Below are 22,453 nucleotides of genomic sequence, written 5' to 3'. Positions count from 1 at the left end.
ATCCCAGACGCATATAATGTGGGTGATCCCTGGAATATTTGAATTGATGGAGTGGATAGTTGACCGTTTACATGGAGAAATATACATCTCAAAGCTGGCTCCAGATTGCTTGTACTAGGAAGTGGGTTTCAATGATGGCCGTTCCCCACTGCATGGGGAGGCGCTTCATGGACGGGCAGAGAGGGGAGGTTAAGGCAGGCGACAGTCAATGAAGAATCGCTAACGGGCCTCATTCTACTAATCTGGGGTAGATGCTACGGTCTTTGCCAAGTGTCCAAGTTGGAAGACCAAGAATCTGGCTAGCCTTGGGACAAGATATTTACAAGGTTTTTATAAGAAAAGGGAGGGTCAAAAAGTACATTCTGTTGATGGAAGTCAAAGGACATCAAGATTTAAATATAAATCATTTTGAAAACCACCTAAATGTCCCATTCTGGAGGTGTGGCAAGCCCCATTCAGTTGAATATTAATACAGTCATTAAAAATGATGGTTATAGGCTGGGCACGGTGGCTCTCGCCTGTCATCCTAGCACTCTGGGAGGCTGAGGAAGGAGGATCACTCAAGGTCAGGAGTTCGAAACCAGCCTGAGCAAGAGCGAGATCCCCGTCTCTACTAAAAATATCAAGAAATTAATTTGGCCAACTAAAAATATAGAGAACAAATTAGCCGGGCATGGTGGTGCATGCCTGTAGTCCCAGCTACTCGGGAGGCTGAGGCAGGAGGATCCCTTGAGCCCAGGAGTTTGAGGTTGCTGTGAGCTAGGCTGATGCCATGGCACTCTAGCCCGGGCAATAGAGTGAGACTCTGTCTCAAAAAAAAAAAAAAAAAAAAAAAAAGAAAGATGGTTACAAAAGGCATGAAAATAAGCTAATGATGGAATGCAAATGAAATTCAGGATACAACCTATTCAGTATGTTTACAACCACGTTAGGAAAAGATAATGCACTAATATATAGGGAAAAAAAACTTTAAAATTTGCTAAACTATGAACACTAGTCAACTGGCTAGATGTGAGGTATATTTTTTCCTCTGTTTCTATCTTTTTCCTGAATTTTTCTCTTCTGTTTCCTTACTGTCCATGTTTTTTTTTCTTATGTTTTATTTATTTTATTTTTTTCTATGTCTTTTGCAAAATTTACTGTCCATATTTTAAAAAACAAATCATGAAAACCTGAATTTTGAAGTTATTTCCAAGTAGATAAGATCTATCTCACCCCACCTGGTGAGACTGCCAAATTCGAACATTCCAAAAGAAATGTGCATATATATTCTTGCAGAATTCGCCCTGTAAAGCCAGCCTGAAGAGGCCACTGTCACACCCCACCCCCACCCCCACCCTCCCCACCCCCACCCAGAACCATTTTCCCAGTGTTGCCTTGTCAGTAATAAAATCAGCAATTTTTTTCTCCCTTTCAGCAGCCACAGGTACTGACTCCTGGGCGTGGATGACTGCCCACGCCCAACGAGATTATAAATAAGCCTCCCCCTGAGCAGTTATCAAAAACCAGGACACTGGAAAAATTTCTCTGGACCCAGAAAACGTCAGCGAGACCAGGACGTGGAGCAGGGCTGTACCAGGCGCTGCTCTGGGCTGGGCTCGGGTCCCCTCCTGTGCCAGCCCACCTGGGCCTGAGACCGTCCCCTGGCTTCTCTGGCTCGAGAGGAAGCCATCAGGGAAAGAGAGGACCCTCTCGTGCCTTTTGCTCTCTTGGTTTTCATGGTCTGAGAGCTGGGGTGCCACTCAGGGCCAGCAAGAGGGCACAACTTCCTTGTGGCTCAAAGAGGACGTCACCGCATGGGACCGGTGGACAAAGGCGTTCTTGAGGATGCCCTAACCACTGAGCCAGAGGGCTGGGCTCCATCCGGTCATCCAATGAGCTGAAATAATCTCCTCACTGGCCTGAAACCCCTACATCAAAATCCCCGCGGGGCCATACCCCAAAGATCAGCTTTGTCTCCAGAAAACCAGAGGTAATGACATAAGGGACATTTAGACGTCAAATTCAGACATGGCGGGGCTTTTGGAGGAAGGGCTGGGACCAGGATGCCAGCCCGGATGGGCAGGAGACCCACGGTGCAGTAGCAGACGCCTGTGGCTCTACCTGCTTGCAGAACAAGCCCTCTTCCTTCGAGAACCTTGACCTCCCCTTTTGAGAATCCCTCTCTCTCCCCGTTCCCAGCCCTGCAGTGTTGATGAACTTGACCTTCACTTCCAGACCCTGCGGTGGGCAGCACGGGGCTCAGACCTGACCCGCCAAGAGCTGTCATTCCCCCTGGCCGTGGAGTTTGGTTTAAAGAATGGTTGGGGGACCCAAGGCGGGCAACCGGGACTCGACCTGGGACAGCTGGTGACGCTATTAGGAACGAGCATTTCTTTTCCTCCTTCACCAGACGCTAAAGGATGGTGGCCGGGGGTGGCCGGTGACCGTTTTTATGTCCCTGGGAAGAGCCGGCCAGAGATGGAAGCCAGGCTGGAGGAAATGAGGACTCAGAGATGGAAAGGCACGGAGACCTGATGACACCATGCGGGCCCTCTGTGACGGTCACTGTCACTTATCAGAAAAAATTTTTGTCTTTGTTTGGACCAGCTGGACTTGACATTGCGACATTTTCCAAACAAAAGAGTTCTGCAATCCAACGAACAAAGACGATACCTTCACATTTCCCAAATATACCCCAGGCCGGCCGCGGGGCCAATGGATAGGATTTTAATCTGAGTTCTAGGTTTTTAAATCTGTATTTCTGGACTGGGCCGCACACGTTCCCCAAGGAAGGGAATGAATGGAAGGACCTGGGCCACGCGATTCATGAGCACCTCGGGGGAGGGGTGGCCGTGCAAGCATTTGGCACCAGCTGACTAGGAGACTTTGCCCAAGTATTTAAATAAAATTTGGAGGCCGGGCACGGTGGCTCACGCCTGTCATCCTAGCACTCTGGGAGGCCGAGGCGGGAGGATCGCTCGAGGTCAGGATTTCGAAACCAGCCTGAGCAGGAGCGAGACCCCCGTCTCTACTAAACATAGAAAGAAATTAATTGGCCAGCTAAAAATATATAGAGAAAAAAATGAGCCGGGCAGGGTGGCGCATGCCTGTAGTCCCAGCTATCCACTCGGGAGGCTGAGGCAGGAGGATCGCTTGAGGCCAGGAGTCTGAGATTGCTGCGAGCCAGGCTGACGCCACGGCACTCCAGCCCGGGCAATGGAGCGAGACTCTGTCTCAAAACATAAATAAATAAATAAAATTTGGGTTGGAGGATGGCTGTCCCAGGTCAGGCAGGGGAAGAGCAGGAGGAAATGTCCTTTCTCCAAATTAAACATAGAAATGATTTTTGCATTGCAAGGACTGAAAAGCACTTCAGACCTTCTAGAGTCCTTCCAGTGGTTGCTTCCCATCCTCCCACCGTTGTCTTCTGGTTCATTCCCGAGGACGTGCCAGCGACGCTAACGCTAGTTACCTCGTCACCTCCCTGCGACTGATCCCGGCATCGGTCGGCTGCTGCACGACCGACTTCCCCGCCGAGCCGCGGGGCTGATGCCAAGGAAAGGCGCCGACTTGTCGCAGCAGGGCAGCGCCGATCAAAGGCGGCAGGAAGCGGAGCGGTCTCCGCTCTGCAAGCCGGTGACAAAGGCACCTGTAGCCGGCGCGGGCCCGAGTCCCAAAGCACAGAGCTGGCGACCCTTGTGCCGTCCAAGTCTGCCATCCTCTGTCGCCCCCTCTCTCCGGGGACAATGTGCACGCCCTGCCAGTCTCCTTCGCTAAGTCACCGTCAGAGAGACCCTCTTAATTTTCGCCTTCGCCCTGTTTATCCTTTGGAGGCTGTTGGCCTCCGCGCCCCTAGCCCGGGCTGCTCGGTCCCAACCTGAGCCTCCCCTCACAGGTCTCTGCCCGCATCGGGGCTTGCTCGTCCCTTCCCGATCAATCCCGGGTGCAGCAGCCGGACCCATCCTTCCGAAACGCAGACTGGATCGCGTCACCTCCCTCCGTGCTTGGCCCCATAACTTTAAGGGCTTTCCGTTGCCCGAAGTAGAAAAAGGCTTAATTTATTAACCCTTTGCGCCCGGATGTCGAGTGTGACTCCACACGGTTAAGGAGAATAAAGGAATCGAGAAAAAAAGCAAGCGAGTGCAAAGGGTTAAACCTTTAAAACAGACCTAAATGGCTCTGCAGTATCTGGCCTTTGCCTTCCGTTCTAGTTTTCTTACTCTCTGTGCTCTGCCAACACACGGAGCCTTCTTTTGGCTCTTCACATTTGCCATGAAGTTCTACCGCAGGGCCTTTGCACATGCCACTCTTGCTGCCCGGAAGGCCCCTTCTCTTATCCCTGAAGCCTCATGCTTTGAAGACCTCCCCTTTTGTATGCTCCCCCTAGCCTCACACTTAACCCCAGGTCCCAGTTTCCACTGGACGATTGGATGGGTGCTGTCTGTCAGCTCGCCCGGACAGTGGGGTTCAGAAGTGCAAGGCCCACGTGCAGTTTGGCTGAGCACTGTGTCCCCAGCACCCCGCATGGGCTGTGACACCTCCAAATCCCAGTAACAGCAGATACTCACTGAGCACTGACAGGGTGGTGGGCATTGCTCTAAATTCTCTATATCAGGGGTCCTCAAACTTTTAATTTAATTTAATTTTTTTTTGAGACAGAGTCTCACTCTGTTGCCCAGGCTAGAGTGAGTGCCGTGGCGTCAGCCTCGCTCACAGCAACCTCCAACTCCTGGGCTCAAGCGATCCTCCTGCCTCAGCCTCCCGAGTAGCTGGGACTACAGGCATGCGCCACCATGCCCGGCTCATTTTATATATATATATAAGATATATATATTTAGTTATTATATATATATATATATAATATATAATATATATATATGTGTATGTATTTAGTTTCCAAATAATTTCTTTCTATTTTTGGTAGAGATGGAGTCTCGCTCTTGCTCAGGCTGGCCTCGAACTCCTGACCTCGAGCCATCTGCCCGCCCCGGCCTCCCAGAGTGCTGGGATGACAGGCGTGAGCCGCCGCACCCGGCCGAGGATCAGGACTTCTATGAGCCTCAGTGTGCTCATCTGTAAAATGGGTACAATAATCAGACTTGTCTCAGAGGGCTGTTGTGAGGGTTCCCAGAGGTGTCGTACATGAAGTCACTAGCAGGCCGGGTCACAGTCAGTGGTCTCCTGTGGTTATCATCAGGCACGATGGCCATCATCGGCAGCTGTAGCATCTTTCTGATCAGCACTCACTCAGCCGCGGTACAGGGGCTGGGGGCGCACGCTCTGGAGCTAGAATGCCCAAGTTAAAAATCCTGCTCCTCTACTTCCAAGCTGTGTGGCCTGGGGCTACTCAGCCTCTTGGGGCCTCAATTATAGCACCTGTAAAATGGGAGCAACAACCGTGTCTGTTTCACAGGGTGGTTGTGAGGATGGAGCGGTTAGTTCACATAAAGCGCTTAGAGCGGTATCTAGTACGTGGTAAACAGGCAATGATGTTAGTTGTCCTTGATGTTGTTACTATCTCTGTTCCTATTTTTTTTGAGACTGAGTCTCACTCTGTTCCCTGGCCTAGAGTGCCATGGTGTCAGCCTCGCTCACAGCAACTCCTGGGCTCAAGCGATCCTCCTGCCTCAGCCTCCTGAGTAGCTGGGACTACAGGCATGCGCCACCATGCCCGGCTAATTTTTGCTATATATATATTAGTTGGCCAATTAATTTCTTTCTATTTGTACTAGAGACGGGGTCTCGAACTCCTGACCTCGAGCGATCCTCCCTCCTCAGCCTCCCAGAGTGCTAGGATTGCAGGCGTGAGCCACCGCGCCCGGCCTTATCTCTGTTCCCAGCACCGTGATCCTGCAGGCCGGAAGCTGCTTCAGAAGCGGGTGCAGGGAAGGGCAGGGTTAAAGAGCTTCCGCGACACTCCCACGCCGTGGTGGCGTAAATGGGGACTGAGCCCGCCTGACTCACCCTGTGTGAACATAAGGATGGATTGTGTTTTCCGAGGAGCAGGGACTGAACACTCCCCTCCCAGTTCTAAACAAATCGGGACGTGCCAAAGCCCAGATCTGAGGCTGGCAAGCCCCTGAGGCTGTTTTTTTTCTTTTTTTTCAAATCTGTTCTGGGGAACAACGCTGCCCACGAAAAGATCATGCTTCATTAAAAGATCATGCTTCACGCCAGATGAAACATCACAGACTTTACTCAATAACATAAGTCACTGACCACGGAAGAGAAAAAACTAAATCCATTATCTTGAAATCTGGCTTTAGCTGAAGGATCAAGGTGTTTTCACTAAGACTTTTGCAGGATGTACCTGGTATTCAGACTGAGACTCCGGGATTTCGAGATACGCAGACAGTTCAGAATGCCACTGCTATTTGCGGACGGTTCAGAAAGACGGCTGAACTTTCTAGAAAAATTCAAATGCAACGGCGAGGGGCAGCAGCAAAAATGCCAAGATTCCAAGTCTAGTTCTTGGTGCACGTGTGTGAGGCGTAGCGTGCAGCTACTTAGGGTCAGCACCAGCCAAGAAACGACCAGCTGTGCTTAGAGCATAAGGCACAATCTTTCCTCCACGATACCATGTCTGACTGGTCCATAGAAATGCCAGGACCACAAAAATGAATTTCTCTAATTCCCTGTTTCTCATGCTAGCTAGGAAAAGGAGGAGTCCAATGGGGACCTGGTATTCAGACTGAGACTCTCGGATTTCAAGATATGCAGACAGTTCAGAATGCCACTGCTATTTGCAGAGCATTTTGCAGAGCAGTTTTCAAACCCAAAATGCAAACCTGCACAGCTGGTGGACGCTGGAGGTTAGCAGCCCAAACACATTTAAGGCCGAAGCTGGGGACCAGCATGTTTAGAAGAAGAAAGAATTAATAATAATAAAAAGTATCAGAGAACTATTATTGAAGGTCGTACATGTCAAAGGGTATATGATTGAGTTTAGATGCCTTTGCCGTTTAATCCTACCAAAATCTATACAAAGGAAGTTCTATACTATTATTAACCTACTGTGTTTGCCTGAAAATAAGACCTACCCATCAAATAAGCCCTAGCAGGATGTCTAAGCATGTGCGCAATAAAAGCCCTACCCCGAAAATCAGCCCTAGTGATGGGCGTGGCTATGAAAATCAGCCCTAGTGATGGGTGTGGCTATTAAAATAAGCCCTAGTGATGGGCGTGGCTATGAAAATAAGCCCTAGTGCTGGGCGTGGCTATGAAAATCAGCCCTAGTGATGGGCGTGGCTGTGAAAATAAGCCCTAGTGCTGGGCGTGGCTATGAAAATCAGCCCTAGTGCTGGGCGTGGCTATGAAAATCAGCCCTAGTGCTGGGCGTGGCTGTGAAAATCAGCCCTAGTGCTGGGCGTGGCTATGAAAATAAGCCCTAGTGATGGGCGTGGCTATGGAAATAAGCCCTAGTGATGGGCGTGGCTGAGCAGCGCATCTGCACAACCCATGCATGTCGTCGCAGAGCGGGAAAGAACACGAGCAGCCCTTCTCATCTGCCCCGTGACAGCTCTAGTGCTCGACAGGAGAGATCGGGGCCAGTGGTTCTAAAGGAAATAGAGTCGCAAGACATTCGGGATGGGATTCGGGGTTTGGAGAGTGATGATGATGTTCCAGAAGAAGACGACTTCACTCTATTTGAATCAATGTAGACTGTTGTACTGTACTTAAAAATAAAAACAACACATCCCCTGAAAATAAGCCCTAGGGTGTCTTCCTGAGGAAAAATAAATATTAAGACCCTGTCTTATTTTCGGGGCAACACGGTACTTCCATAGATGAGGAAAGTGACTCTTATGGAGTTCAAGTGACTTGTTGGAGGGCAGGTAACTCCTAAATGATGAAGGCTGGATCTGAACCCATGGAATGTGACTCTAGAACCAGTTCTCCTAAGCATCAATGGAGAATCTAAAAAATCAGGGCTCGTGTGAGGACTTCTAGAAACTAATCATGGGCTTCATATCATGCCCATCGTATCAGATCACCTTGTCATCTGTACCACCTAGCAGGGTCCCTATCAGCCACCTGTGGCTACTGGAATTTAAATTCACTAAAAATTAAATGAAATTTAAACTTCAGTCCATTGCTATTGAGCACTTCAATGTGTCCAGTGAGTGCAACTGACAGCCCCAAATTTTAATTTCGTTTAATTGAAATTTCAGTAGCTACACGTGGCTAGTGACTGCCCTATTGGACAATGCTGCTCTTAGGAGTTCTGTCCCTTGGTTTTGTCACACGCAGTGAGGGTTGCTTTCTAAAAATCTGAGGCCAGGAGGCATTCGTTGCTTTCCCCCAAGGATCTGTAGAAGACCAGGAGGATAAATCGCCCAAGATCTCTTCCACAGGAGTGGAAAAATTGCATGCCCTGTTCTTCCCCATTTGGCCTTTCCAATATTCTCCAGCCTCCAGCCCCCTGATTTCCTCATAGGCCGTCGTAACATGAACACAGCACAGTCAGAACACACAACCACAGGTGCATCTGTTCTGCTCAGACAATGGTGCATGTCGGCATCAGCAGAGAGCTGGCTAAAATGCAGATTCCCGGGCCCCGTCTCTGCAGAATCCTGACGCAGGGACTTGGGGAGGGCCCAGGAATCTGCATTTTAATCAAACACCCCAACGATTCCAATGCAGGTGGTCTAGCTTTGAGAAACTCGGCTTCAGAGGCTGAAGTATGTATCTGCTGGACTCTTAAACTCATGATAGCACATAAATCTTCAGAGGATAGCACAACCTGGGCTGGACGCCCGGCAGTCATAGCTCTGCACTGATTGCTCACTTCTGCGACATCAGGCAAGGTGCTTAGTCACCGAGGCCTCATTGTTTTCTCTTCTTCTTCTTTTTTATCTGAAATATGGGGGCAAGGCTATCTGCTTTTGGCCCTGAGACAAATGGGAACACAGATGTGAAAGAATTTGAGGGGAATAAAAGGTAAAACGCACTGCATAGACATCCTACAGACACAGGGCCAAGTTTTGCTTGTCCAGCAGAGAGTTTAAATGGATTTAGACTGAAACAGTCATAAAAAAAAACTCCTGACAACAACAACAAAAGCCCTGAATCAGATGGATTCACGGCCGAATTCTATGAGACCTACAAAGAAGAACTGGCATCCACAATACAGAAGAAATCATTCCACAACATTGAGAAGGATAATAATATTCCATAATATTGAGAATCCTCCCCAACTCATTCTACGAAACTAGGATCGCCTTGATATCAGAGCCAGGAAAGCATGCAACAACAACTACAACAAAACTACAGACTAACATCCCTTATGCATTAAGATGTCAAAATCTGCAATAAAATGCTAGCAAACTGAATTCGGCAAACTGAATTTCAAAAATGTAAACCAACAGGACCCAGTAAGCTTCATCCCAGGAATGCAAGGATGGTTCGACACACATAAATCATTAAGTGGGATTCACCACATAAACAAACGCAAAAACAAAGACCATATGGTCGTCTTGGTAGATGCAGAAAAAGCATCTGACAAAGTCCAGCACCCTTTAATGATAAAAACCCTCAACAAACTAGGCACAGAAGGAACACGTCTCAGGATTCGACATTTAAAATAATTCACATCTTAAACTTCTCTGGAAAAACGAGAAGTTCTGCCACTCGCTTGGCAGCCTGGTGTGACCGCGTGCAAAGGTGCTGGAGTCCCATGCACAGGTTCGGATCCCTGCTCTACCACGAAAAAGCTGGGTGGCTTCGAGTGAGTCCCTCACCCTCTCTGTTTCTCAGTTTCTTCGACTCTGAAATTAGAATCGTAGTGATAACACACTCCTCTGTTGGTGATGGGACCATTCGATGCAGCGAGCTAATATCTATAAAGTGCTTTGAACGGTGCTGGGCACACAGTAAGAGCTACACAAGCGTCAGGTGCATGAATAAATATCCCTGCACATGGCAGCACGCAGCTGGAGCTAGGTGGTGGGTGTCCCCTTGGCGTGGCGCTGACGTGCACACGCTTATCACAGTCTCCATGCAGAGACCGTTGGTTGCGGGGTCCCTGCTCTAACGGGGAGCCAGATGCCCCCCTCCTCGGGCACGCTGCCCACAAAGGAGCTTAGGCAGACTCGGCACACCTCACACCCCTAGTTTCCAAGCTCTCCGTGGCGAAGGACCAGCCTGCTTTGATTTCTGGCACGCCGTGGCCCTGCTGAGCGTGCGTGATCGACAGCACACGACACAAACAACCCACCACGTGAGTCCCACGGCAGCCCGATCGGTCTGCACCTCGCGAGACACCACCAGCCCAGGGACCCGCAGTCGGGTGTTGCCGCGATGCTGAGCGGCCCTAAAAGCGCCCGAGCACCTTGCGTTCCAGCGCCCAGGTCATGGAGGGTGGGTGGCGGTTCTCGGCCAGCGTGAGCCCCTCAGAGAAGACCTGCGCCAGTTTTCACACGCGCACACACACACACACACACACACACACACACACACACTAGCCACACAACGTGGCTGGACGGAGAGACCCTGAGACTGTTTCTCTCTGTCCCCACGTCCGTCCTCCTCAGCCGGCCAGCCTGCCTTCTCCTCGGCTGGCCACACGTCTCTTCCGCGTCTTTCTCTGCACGTGACAACCGGCTCCCCGGCGAGAAACCGCGGCTCAGAACAGCCTCGAGACTGTCCCGCGTGCTTTGGTGTTCCCAAGCAGCACCAGGCCGGGGTCCCCAGTGTTGTGGGTGGTGACACAGGTGTTGGGGGCGGTGACATTGGTGTAATGGGCAGTGTGACACCGGTGTTGGGGGCAGTGACACGGGTGTTGGGGGCAGTGACACGGGTGTTGGGGGCAGTGACACCAGTGTTGGGGTCGGTGACACGGGTGTTGGGGGCGGTGACATGGGTGTTGGGGGTGGTGACACGGGTGTTGGGGGCTGTGTGACACGGGTGTTGGGGGTGGTGACACAGGTGTTGGGGGTGGTGACACCGATGTTGCGGGCGGTGACACCGGTGTTGCGGGCGGTGACATGGGTGTTGGGGGCGGTGACATGGGTGTTGGGGGCGGTGACACGGGTGTTGGGGGCTGTGTGACACGGGTGTTGGGGGTGGTGACACGGGTGTTGGGGGTGGTGACACCGATGTTGCGGGCGGTGACACCGGTGTTGCGGGCGGTGACACGGGTGTTGGGGGCGGTGACACGGGTGTTGGGGGCGGTGACATCGATGTAATGGGCAGTGTGACACCGGTGTTGGGGGCGGTGACACGGGTGTTGGGGGCGGTGACACGGGTGTAGGGGGGCGGTGACATGGGTATTGGGGGCGGTGACACGGGTATTGGGGGCGGTGACACGGGTGTTGGGGGTGGTGACACAGGTGTTGGGGCGGTGACACAGGCATTGGGGGCAGTGACATCAGCTCACATCTGCACCTCCCCTCTGCTCTGTCCAGCAGAGCCACCTGGCCCACGGGCAGCCCCAACCCTCCCAGACCCCTGTGTCCCCGGCGTCCCTCCCAAGCAAATCCCCGAACGCCCGAGCCCCCACGCACAGCGCGCTTGCCTTCCCCGGCCCCCGAGGGGGTGGGAGCGACAGGTGGCCGGAGCCACCCTCGGACCTGGAGACCCGCCCCCCCCCCCGGCCCCCTTCCCGTCCGGTGTCGGGGCGCCGGGCCTACCTGTGGCGTTGGACAGGGCCAGCGACTCCATGGAGCCCCGCGGGGTGTGCGCCGTGGCCGCCATGTCCTCCGCGTACTTCAGCGAGCCCATGGGCCGCCGCGCCCGGCACTGCTGCGCGGGCAGGCCCCCTTGCTGCTCCTCCTCCTCCTCCTCGTACTTGGACACCGGGATGCCGGCCCGGGCGTCGCCGAAGCCCTGGCTGGACATGTCGCTGTAGCTGTCCTGGGAGCGCAGCCGGCCGGGGTAGTAGTCCTCCCGGCAGTCCTGGGCGAAGCTGCCGGCGCCGTGGCCCTGCATGGCCAGCGAGGGCGCGGCCCTCTTGGGGTTGCCGAAGTGCTGCGGCCACACGTCAGGCGGGGCGCCGGGCGCAGGGCCGCCGGGGCTGTAGGCCGCGCGCAGGTTGCAGGGGCCGAGCAGCTGCAGGGGGCTGGGGGCCTGGCCCTGCTCCGCCTGGCCGCCGTAGTGGAAGGGCTCCTCGCGGCTCCGCCACACCGCGTCCCGGCCCAGGCTGGGCGTCTGGCCCGACAGGCTGAGCATGTCCATCTGCAGCGACAGGGGGTCCACCTCGGCCGACAGCCGCTGGCCGCCCCCCGGCAGCGCGCCGTGCGGGCTCAGCAGGGGCTCCTCCGCCTTGGCCTTGTTCTTGCCGATCTTGGCACTGCGCCGCGACTCCTTGGCCCGGGCGTTCTGGAAGGCGGCCGAGTCCGAGGAGTCGGAGCCGTTGGGGTCCTCGCCCGCGCTGCAGGCCCGCGAGCAGAAGATCTGGCCCTGCTTGGGGAGGAAGGGCCGGCCCAGCAGCGACTTCTTGCAGTGGGCGCAGCAGAAGCAGGCCTCGGTGGCGTGCCAGTGCTGCCCGTCGTACGTCATCTGGCCCTGGTCGATCCCTGGGGGGACAGAGAGAGACGTGGAAGAGAGAGAGACGTGGAAGAGAGAGAGACGTGGAAGAGAGAGAGACGTGGAAGAGGGGCTCAGCGCGCGGCTCGCAGCCCCGAGTGGGGTGCAAAACACACATCAGAATTCCACACGGGACAGAGAAAAACTGTCGCCAAACCAACACCCGGGTCCCCATGAAAATGGGATTCGGGTCCCGTTAGGAGAGCCGAACCCCTCGTCCTACCAGCGAAGCCACAGCCTGGGACCCGTCCCCCCAGAGACACAGCCACCATGGCAACGTGACACATGGCAACCCCCTGCTACAAGAAGTTTCTACATGCAAACTCATTTGATCGCTCAAGTGTTTAAGGCACGTTTATTTATTTACTTATTTATTTATTTTTTGAGACAGAGTCTCGCTCTGTCGCCCAGACTAGAGCGAGTGCCGTGGTGTCAGCCTAGCTCACAGCAACCTCAGACTCCTGGGCTCAAGCGATCCTCCTGCCTCAGCCTCCCAAGTAGTAGCTGGGACGACAGGCATGCGCCACCATGCCCGGCTCATTTTTTCTATATATATTTTTAGTGGGTCAATTAATTTCTTTCTAATTTCAGTAGAGACAGGGGTCTTGCTCTCGCTCAGGCTGGTTTTGAACTCCTGACCTCGAGCGATCCTCCCGTCTCGACCTCCCAGAGTGCTGGGATGACAGGCGTGAGCCACCATGCCCGGCCTAAGGTAGGTTTCTGATATTGCCATTTTTCACAAGAGAAAGTAGAGGTCTACGAGGTTCAGTAATTTGTCTTAAGTTAATATAACGAGGAACCAGACTCAAGGTCTGCACCCAGCAAGTCTTGTTCCCAAACACGACATTGCTACTGTCTCCCTCACTCTGATTAAGGGTCTGCCCCAAAGCCAGCTCCTCTGAGAAGTCTTCCTGCCCACCCTGACGGCGGCTGTCCCCCACACTGCCCCCCAACATGTGGCATTTTCTTCCCAGCATGTTTCCCCGAAAATAAGACCTTCCCATAAAATGAGCCCCAGCAGGATGTCTAGGCATGTGCACAATAGAAGCCCTACCCCAAAAATAAGCCCTAGTGCTGGGCGTGGCTATGAAAATAAGCCCTAGTGCTGGGCGTGGCTATGAAAATAAGCCCTGGTGCTGGGCGTGGCTATGAAAATAAACCCTGGTGGTGAGCATGGCTATGAAAATCAGCCCTAGTGGTGGGCGTGGCTATGAAAATAAGCCCTAGTGATGGGTGTGGCTATGAAAATAATCCCTAGTGATGGGTGTGGCTATGAAAATAAGCCCTAGAGATGGGCGTGGCTACGCAGCGCATCTGCACAACCCATGCATGTCGTGGCGGAGTGGGAAAGAACACGAGCAGCCCTTCTCATCTGCCCCATGACAGCTCTAGTGCTCAACAGGAGAGATTGGGGCCAGTAGTCCTAAAGGAAATAGAGTCGCAAGACATTCAGGATGGGATTCGGGGTTTGGAGAGTGATGATGATGTTCCAGAAGACGACGGCTTCACTCTATTTGAATCAATGTAGATGGCTGTACCGTACTTAAAAACAATAACACATCCCCTGAAAATAAGCCCTAGGGTGTCTTCTTGAGGGAAAATAAATATAAGACCCTGTCTAATTTTGGGGGAAATTCAGCACTGCTTTGCATTGCATGACCATGTGTGTGTGTGTGTGTGTGTGTGTGTGTGTTTGTTATTTCCCGGAAGTGCTATGATGACACAGTAGTTAGTCTCTGCGGCATCTCCAGGACCTGGAGCGTGGCCTGGTGCATGATACAGCCTCTCTGTCTACTGAACGGACAGGTGGGTCGAATCCCATCCCCAGCGTCTGTCCTTCCGATGGGCAGGTCACCGCGGCAGCTCAGCCGATGCCAGGGTCTGCCCCCAAACTCCCAAGTGGAAACCCTGAACCGAGAGGCGATGGCATTGGGCGGTGGAGCCTTGTGGGAGGGGCCAGGTCATGAGAGGCCCTTGCATGGGCTGAGTGTCCTCATCAGAGAGACCTAAGGGAGCTCGACTGTCCTTCTGCCGTGTGAGCACCCGGCTACAAGGCAGCAGGGGCCGGGCGCGGTGGCTCACACCTGTCATCCTAGCACTCTGGGAGGCCGAGGCAGGCGGATTGCTCGAGGTCAGGAGTTCGAGACCAGCCTGAACAAGAGCGAGACCCTGTCTCTACCATAAATAGAAAGAAATTAATTGGCCAACTAAAAATATATAGAAAAAATTAGCCGGGCATGGTGGCGCATGCCTGTAGTCCCAGCTACTCGGGAGGCTGAGACAGCAGGATGGCTTGAGCCCAGGAGTTTGAGGTTGCTGTGAGCGAGGCTGACGCCACGGCACTCACTCTAGCCTGGGCAACAGAGTGAGACTCTATCTCAAAAAAACACAAAAAAACAAGGCAGCAGGAACTGACCGGGCCCTCACTTGCCACCAAATCTACCGCGGCCTTGACCTTGGACTTCCCAGCTTCCAGAACCAAGAGCGAGAGGTTTCTGTCTGTTGTTGGTGACCCACCCAGTCTGCGCTAATCTGTTCCGGCAGCCCAAGCAGAGCAAGACGGTGGGAAAGAGAAAATCGGATTTCGACTCTTAGAGAGGAGAGGGGGAGGGGGAAAGAGGGGGAGGGGGTACTTATTCCTCAGGGCAGCTGTGAGGATTCCCGAGCTCATGGGCAGACGGAGCTGAGACCCTGGCCCGCTGACTGCTGGGTCTGAGGTCTGAGGTCTGAAAGGCCGTGCCCTCCTTGCTGGGGGTCGCTGCTTACAACGGCACAGTCCAAAGAAGAACCGGCGCGCTGCTCGGTGTCCCCTCCCCTCCGCCACCTCCCCTCCTCTCCCCTCCCTCTCTCACATGTCGGGAGTGCAGAGAGCTCACGCGGGCACCCCTGGCCCCTTCCCCGCGCTCCTGCCCTGCACAGCATCCCAGGGGTGGAGGTGGCCGTCCCCACGCAAGCCGGGGGTGCACTGGACGTCCCGTCCCTGCGTGCAGCCTGCCCGCCACCAGCCGCGTCCCCACGCCTCAGCCAGGAAGCACGCTCACACGCCCTGCAGCCCGGCCGGCTCTTGCAAGGATGGGCTGGGAGTGGGGACGGGCTGGGAGGGAGGGCGGGCCGTGACTCGGGAGGTGGCCCCGATCGCACCTGCTGACAACTGCGCCCGAACCCCGCACATCTGGAAAGGGCTCTGCCGTCCCACATCCACGCGCTCCTCCCATCCCCCTCTGAGCTCTTTAAGAGCTTCTCCGGGGCCCTGTGTGTGCACGTGTCTACACCGCCTGGCTCTGTTCACAGGGCTGTTGACGCTGCAGCGTTGCCATAGCAACGGCGGTCCCAAAGGGGGGTGGGTCTGCTTGGAGCGACTGTGTAAACGCAGAACGTTTGCACCGTCTGCTGGGAGGGGAAGCGCCCCGAGACTGAGGGTCTGTGATGTGCACGGCACGCCCCTCCCCTGTCCATGCAATCACGTTTTTGTTTTTTGTTTTTTTGAGACAGAGTCTCGCTCTGTTGCCCAGGCTAGAGTGAGTGCCGTGGCGTCAGCCTCGCTCACAGCAACCTCCAACTCCTGGGCTCAAGCGATCCTCCTGCCTCAGCCTCCCGAGTAGCTGGGACTACAGGCATGCACCTCCATGCCCGGCTAGTTTTTTCTATATATTTTTAGTTGGCCTATTAATTTCTTTCTATTTATAGTAGGGACGGGGTCTCGCTCTTGCTCAGAGCTAGTTTCGAACTCCTGACCTCGAGTGATCCTCCCGCCTTGGCCTCCCAGAGTGCTGGGATGACAGGCGTGAGCCGCCGCACCCGGCCTGCTGTCAGGAGGGACGGTGTTTTGGCCACAGCGGCAGCAGACCGCGGCCACAGCGGTCCCCTGTGCTGGCACAGCACCTGGCGCCTCTTCATGCATGGAAGAGGCGGAGGAGGGAATGCCAGTAGGGTCCTGGACAGACAGGAGCCGAGAGAAAGGGACGGGCACCGGGCGCCACACGAGGCGTGTGCGTGCCATTGCAACACGCAGAGACCGACTTGTCTCTCTCCCGGGCGCTGAGCGAAGACTCTAAGACTCAGGCGTCCTCGGACTACGGCCCGCGGGCCGCATGTGGGTGTTTTTGCCCATTTTTTTTTTTTACTTCAAAATAAGATATGTGCAGTGTGCATAGAAATTTGTTCATAGTTTGTTTTTTTTTTAAACTATAGTCCGGCCCTCCGACGGTCTGAGGGACAGTGAACTGGCCCCTGTTTCAAAAGTTTGAGGACCCCTGTAAAGTGCTAGCTTCTGGACAGGTGTAGAAAGAGACAGAAAAAAATAGAAATGCTAATGGCAAGGGAGTAGTGTCGTCGCAAGGGTCTAAGTTTCTGCACGCTCAGCCCCTTGCATGAGAGCAAGCGTTTACCTGCGGGACTCGAATCCAGGACCGGTGAGCGGTGCAACAAGGTTGCACCATTCTCCCTGACACCGGTCCCCTCCCGCCCCGCCCTCACCTGTCCAGCCACCTGGCACAATCGAGCCCCCTTTCCTAACTCTTAGCACGAAAGGTCTAGCTGCTCCAGTGTCCCGTGAGAAACGGGTGCATGGCTGAGGCGTCAGGCTGTGGGAGGGGTGAGGTTTTCAGGGTTCGGGGGAAAAAGGGACTGATCACTGCCAACCCCCAGAGGAGGAGGACTAGGGTCTTCGGAGCAGAGCTACGCCCTGGGTGACGAACTCCAGCTCGGACAGGCCTGGCAGGAACAGGCCTGAGTGCGGGGGCCAGGCCTGCTCAATGCAAAACCACCGCCGAGCACACAGTAGGCGCTTTCCCCACAAAGCTGGGACTTTGATCCGCACCCAGGGCTCTCCAAATACTGGCTGGTCATTTGAACACATCACCCCTGACGAACCAGGGAGACAAAGCCACTTCTTTCTGGTCTCAGTAAAACCTTGAAAGGGGCTGCCAAGGCCGGGCGCGGTGGCTCCCGCCTGTCATCCTAGCACTCTGGGAGGCCGAGGCGGGAGGATCGTTTGAGCTCAGGAGTTCGAGACCAGCCTGAGCAAGAGCGAGACCCCCGTCTCTACTAAAAATAGAAAGAAATTAACTGGCCAATTAAAAATATATATAGAAAAAATTAGCCAGGCATGGTGGCGCATGCCTGTAGTCCCAGCTATTCGGGAGGCTGAGGCAGGAGGATCGCTTGAGCCCAGGCGTTTGAGGTTGCTGTGAGCGAGGCTGACGCTGCCGCACTCACTCTAGCCCGGGCAACAGAGTGAGACTCTGTCTTAAAAAAAAATAAAAAATAAAAAAATAAAAGGGGGCTGCCAAATACATTATTTCCACATCTCACTAGAGGTAAGAAGTTGGCAGCTTCCGAACACACTTCCTGGGATTGCTCAAGCCATGGGGTGATCCACTTTTTTTTATTTTTATTTTTTTAAACGTTGGCTTATTCCCAAGGTGCCAGAAAAGCCCTGTTGAATGAAGAAGCCATAAGCGGCATGATCCGGGACAGCGTTGAAGGGTTGAACGAATTGGCTATTTGCAAAGGGAAAATCATTTCCACCGTCTCGGACCTGCTGCTTGCCTGGGGAATTAATAACAGCTTTCTTTTGAGCTATTTGAGGTTTGTTTGCTTTGCATTTGCCTGGGGTGGCTTTTGCTAATTTTTTTTTAAAGGCAAGTTTAGCAGAGCCATCTGGTTACTTAGACTATCTCTTGCTACCAAGAGGATCTCTTTGGTTCTTCTCTTTGCTGCTCCCGGACATTTTTCCAAGGAGACTACGGAAGGCGTCAGTTTATATTGTCCCCTCGTATTTTCCTTCTGAGACTGGTTCTACCCTTGGGTGTGGGGCTGAGCATCACCAAAGCAGGGCTGATAAGATTCTTACTCGGAGGAACCGACTTCGAAACCGGAAGACACGCAATCTCTCTCTCTCCTTTTGGAGAATTTAAGCACTAGTACCAGGCATAACTAGTGGGTCATCTTGGCCACCATGTCAAAGTAGCCTGTTCCCAAATGAGGCCCACGGAAGGCAAACTGAGCTGAGACACGGAGAAACAAACAAACAGACAAACAAAAAACGAGATTTTGTTTGAACCCTTGATCCATCCCTACCTGAAGCCAGCTTCCTCTCTGGCCTTTCCAGTAACACGATTGATCTAAGACATTCCCGCTTTTTCGCTCGAGCTAGTGTGAGTCAGGTTATACCACTTGCAACCAAAGACACCGCGAGTGGGAGCGCTGGGCACGGAGGGCGGCTCACCTATGTGCTGGGCGCAGCTGTCGCAGTACTCCGCGTACAGGGACTCGAAGCAGTGGCAGCAGTAGGGCCTCCCCTCCTTCATGATGTACCGCTGGCCGCCCAGCACGGCCTCGCACTCGAAGCAGCAGAAGTGTTTCATGTGCCAGTGCCGGCCCTCGGCCTCCGTGCACTCGTCCGCAAAGATGATCTGCACACGGGAGAGCCAGACCGTCAGCCTCGAGGGCCCGGCCGTGACAGCCGGGGCGCTCGGGGAGGCCAGGGAGGGAGGATCGCTCGAGGTCAGGAGTCCGAGACCAGCCTGAGCAAGAGCGAGACCCCGTCTCTACTAAAAATAGAAAGAAATTAATTGGCCAACTAAAAATATATAGAAAAAAATTAGCCGGGCATGGTGGCTCATGCCTGTAGTCCCAGCTACCCGGGAGGCTGAGGCAGGAGGATCGCTTGAGCCCAGGAGGTTGAGGTTGCTGTGAGCTAGGCTGATGCCACAGCACTCACTCTAGCCCGGGTAATAGAGTGAGACTCTGTCTCACACACAAAAAAAATAGAGTTGGAGGACCCCTGCTGCTGGCTATAGAAACTGCTGGGATGGGGCCAGGGTGGGGCTTCCCTTTCTCATTCATTCTCTCTCTCTGTCTCTGTCTCTATCTCTGTCTGTCTCTCTCTCTCCCTGTCTCTCTCTCTCTGTCTCTCTCTCTCTCTGTCTCTCTCTCCCTGTCTCTCTCTCCCCCTGTCTCTGTCTCTCTCCCTGTCTCTCTCTCTGTCTCTCTCTGTCTCTCACTCTCCCTCTCTCTTTGTCTCTCTCTCCCTCCCTCTCTCTCTGTCTCTCTCTCCCTCCCTCTCTCTCTGTCTCTCTCTCTCTCCCTCTCTCTGTCTCTCTCTCCCTCCCTCTCTCTCTGTCTCTCTCTCTCTCCCTCTCTGTGTCTCTCTCTCCCTCCTTCTTTCTGTGTCTCTCCCTCCCTCTCTCTCTGTCTCTCCCTCCCTCTCTTTCTGTCTCTCTCTGTCTGTCTCTCTCTCTCTCTCAGGGTCAACGCAGGAGGGTGGCGTGGCTGGTGGTTGCCCTGGCTGCGGGGAAGCCAGGGGGCCAGGAGCAGGTGTGGCGTGAGAGGGGGCGGGGGCAGGCGGGTGGGGGAGGGGGCGGGCAGGCAGGGGTGGAGGTGGGGGTAGGGGGGCGGGGGTAGGGGTGGGGGGTAGGGGTGGGGCGGCCCCGCCCCGGGTCCCCTCCGACCTCGTCGCAGGCGGCGCAGCGGGGCTTCAGGCACTCGGCGTGGTGGCGGCCGCAGTAGATCTTGCCGTCCTGGTGGAAGTAGATGAGGTCCACCAGCAGCTCGCCGCACACGCTGCACACGAAGCAGGGCGGGTGCCAGCAGACGCCGTGGCCCGCGCGCGACGCGAACACCGCGATGTCCCCTCCGCTGATCTGGCCCCCGCACTGCGAGGCAAGCAGAGAGACAGGTGCGCACCGGCCGCCCGCGAGGGACGCACAGGGCCACGGCTGTCCCCACAGCTGGTGGCCGGGGTCCCTCTGCTGGGCGTCACTCCGCCCGGAGTCCCGGGCCAGGGGCCTCCCACGAGGGCAGGCCGGCTCCTCTGCCCTCCCCGCCCTGCTTTGCAAAGGCCCCAAGTACCGTGTCTCCCCCAAAATAACCCGCCCATAAAATAAGCCCTACTAGGATGTCTAAGCATGTGCGCAGTAGAAACCCTACCCCCCAAAAAGCCCCCCCCCATAAAATAAGCTCTAGCAGGAGTTTTAAGCATTTGCACAATAGAAACCCTACCCAAAAAATAAGTCCTCCCTATAAAATGAGCCCCAGCAGGATGTCTAAGCATGTGCGCAATAGAAGCCCTAGCCCGGAAAAAGCTCTCGTGATGGGCGTGGCTATGGAAATAAACCCTAGTGATGGGCGTGGCTATGAAAATCAGCCCTAGTGATGGGCGTGGCTATGAAAATCAGCCCTAGTCATGGGCATGGCTATGAAAATAAGCCCTAGTGGTGGGCGTGGCCATGAAAATAAGCCCTAGTGCTGGGCGTGGCTATGAAAATCAGCCCTAGTGATGGGCGTGGCTATGAAAATCAGCCCTAGTGATGGGCGTGGCTACGCAGCGCATCTGCACAACCCATGCATGTTGTGGCGGAGTGGGAAAGAACACGATCAGCCCTTCTCATCTGCCCCGTGAGAGCTCTAGTGCTCGACAGGAGAGATCAGAGCCAGTGGTTCTAAAGGAAATAGGGTCGCAAGACATTCAGGATGGGATTTGGGGTTTGGAGAGTGATGAGGATGTTCCAAAAGAAGACAACTTAACTAGATTTGACTCAATGTAGATGGTTGTACCGCAGTTAACAAAAAAATAACACAAGCCCTGAAAATAAGCCCTTTTGGGTGTCTTCTGGAAGAAAAATAAATATAAAACCCTGTCTTATTTTTGGGGAAACACGGCAGCTTCAGAGCCTGGTGGGTCTACCCAGAGCCTACAGAGTTCGACGGGGCTGTTCAAAAACCAGCAGGACTTAGAGACGTGCCCAGAAAGGACGATCAACACCAGAAAGCTTTTGGCAGGTGAGAGCTGGGGCAGGGCGAACCCCGGAGAGCCGGATTCCCACCCTTCCGCCTTTGACATCCTCCCCGACAGTGCCCAGAACACTCTACAGGCAGGGGAAGGAGCAAATCTAGACTATTCTACTCAGGGAGGTCCCAGGGGGAAGGCAGCAGGCTGCGTGCACGTCTTTGCTCCAATGCTACCTCCTGAGCGGGGTCTTCCCCAAAATTTACCTTAAATTGCAGCCTCCCCACATGCCAGTGCCTCCTGGCTCCATTCCCTGCTGTATTATTATTATTTTTTTCCTATTTTGCTGATTAGATTTATCGTTCGGCTTCCTCCCCTAAGAACATAACCCCTTAGAAGGGCAAGACCAAGCCTTCGCGTCTTTTGTTCGGTGCTGTCATGTCCAAGCCCTGGGATCGAGCCTGGCACATAGTAAGCGCTCAATAAAAACGATCGTCGAGTGACTAAACAAACGGCAGGACGCGGGAGCCATGCCACTTCACAATGCCTGAATCCACGCTCACCTGTTCGCAAATCGCCCCTGTCATGGTGACCGGGAAGGGTCTGACATTCCCCCGGCCCAGGTTCTCGCGCTTCCTCTGGTTGCTGAACAGCTTCAGCTCCCGCTTCTCTTCCTCGTCCAAAGAGTTGCAGTAGCGAACCTGGGCAGACACGGAGGAGAAGGGCATGCAGGGAGTCGCCCGCGCTCTGAGCTTTCTCGCTAAGCACACTCCCATTGGCTTTTTCGTATAGCCTTGGCCTGAACTTGAACTTGAGGCTCACAGCCTCTGTTCTCATGTCTCACTTTGGAAAAAAATAGGGAAACAAAGGCAAGAGCCTGAGGAGTGGGCCCAGAGGCACGTGCGGGGCTGCACAGAAGTCCCTGTGTGTTTTCTGGGTGCGACAGGGCAAAGAGGCTGCCCGCCGAGCCCTGGCTGAGCCGACCCCAAGCAAAAGATATTTTCCTTCTTGTTAAACACAGAAACCCTCAGAATATCGGTGGGGAACACCAAAGACATTTCAATCCAGTATTTTCCATTCTCTCCTCTTATTTATTTATGCACACCTTGGAAATTCTGCTATAGTCTCAAACTATTATTTACTGAACGCTGTTTTTAATACTGACTCACTTTGTTTTTTGAAACTTGAATGCATTTATTTAAAAAGAAAGTATAT

At 53.9% G+C, this 22,453-nt stretch overlaps 1 protein-coding gene across 3 annotated transcripts in view; it reads right to left on the bottom strand.

Annotated features, from left to right (window-relative positions):
• The window catches only part of PRICKLE2 (prickle planar cell polarity protein 2), a 352,714-nt gene that overhangs the window by 15,892 nt on the left and 314,369 nt on the right, over positions 1-22,453 (bottom strand). For all 3 annotated transcript variants that reach the window (XM_075998834.1, XM_075998833.1, XM_075998832.1), the window contains exons 4-7: positions 21,802-21,939; positions 19,962-20,165; positions 18,737-18,923; positions 11,613-12,497 (exon numbers count right to left, since the gene is read on the bottom strand). In XM_075998834.1, coding sequence (XP_075854949.1) covers positions 11,613-12,497; positions 18,737-18,923; positions 19,962-20,165; positions 21,802-21,939 — 1,414 coding nt within the window. The remainder of the gene's footprint in view (positions 1-11,612; positions 12,498-18,736; positions 18,924-19,961; positions 20,166-21,801; positions 21,940-22,453) is intronic.

The sequence above is a fragment of the Microcebus murinus genome, chromosome 30 (assembly GCF_040939455.1).
Source record: "Microcebus murinus isolate Inina chromosome 30, M.murinus_Inina_mat1.0, whole genome shotgun sequence".
In the NCBI taxonomy this organism is placed as follows: domain Eukaryota; kingdom Metazoa; phylum Chordata; class Mammalia; order Primates; family Cheirogaleidae; genus Microcebus; species Microcebus murinus.
The sequence above is the reverse complement of the archived record's forward strand: the minus strand, read 5'-3'. Positions and strand labels throughout refer to the sequence as shown.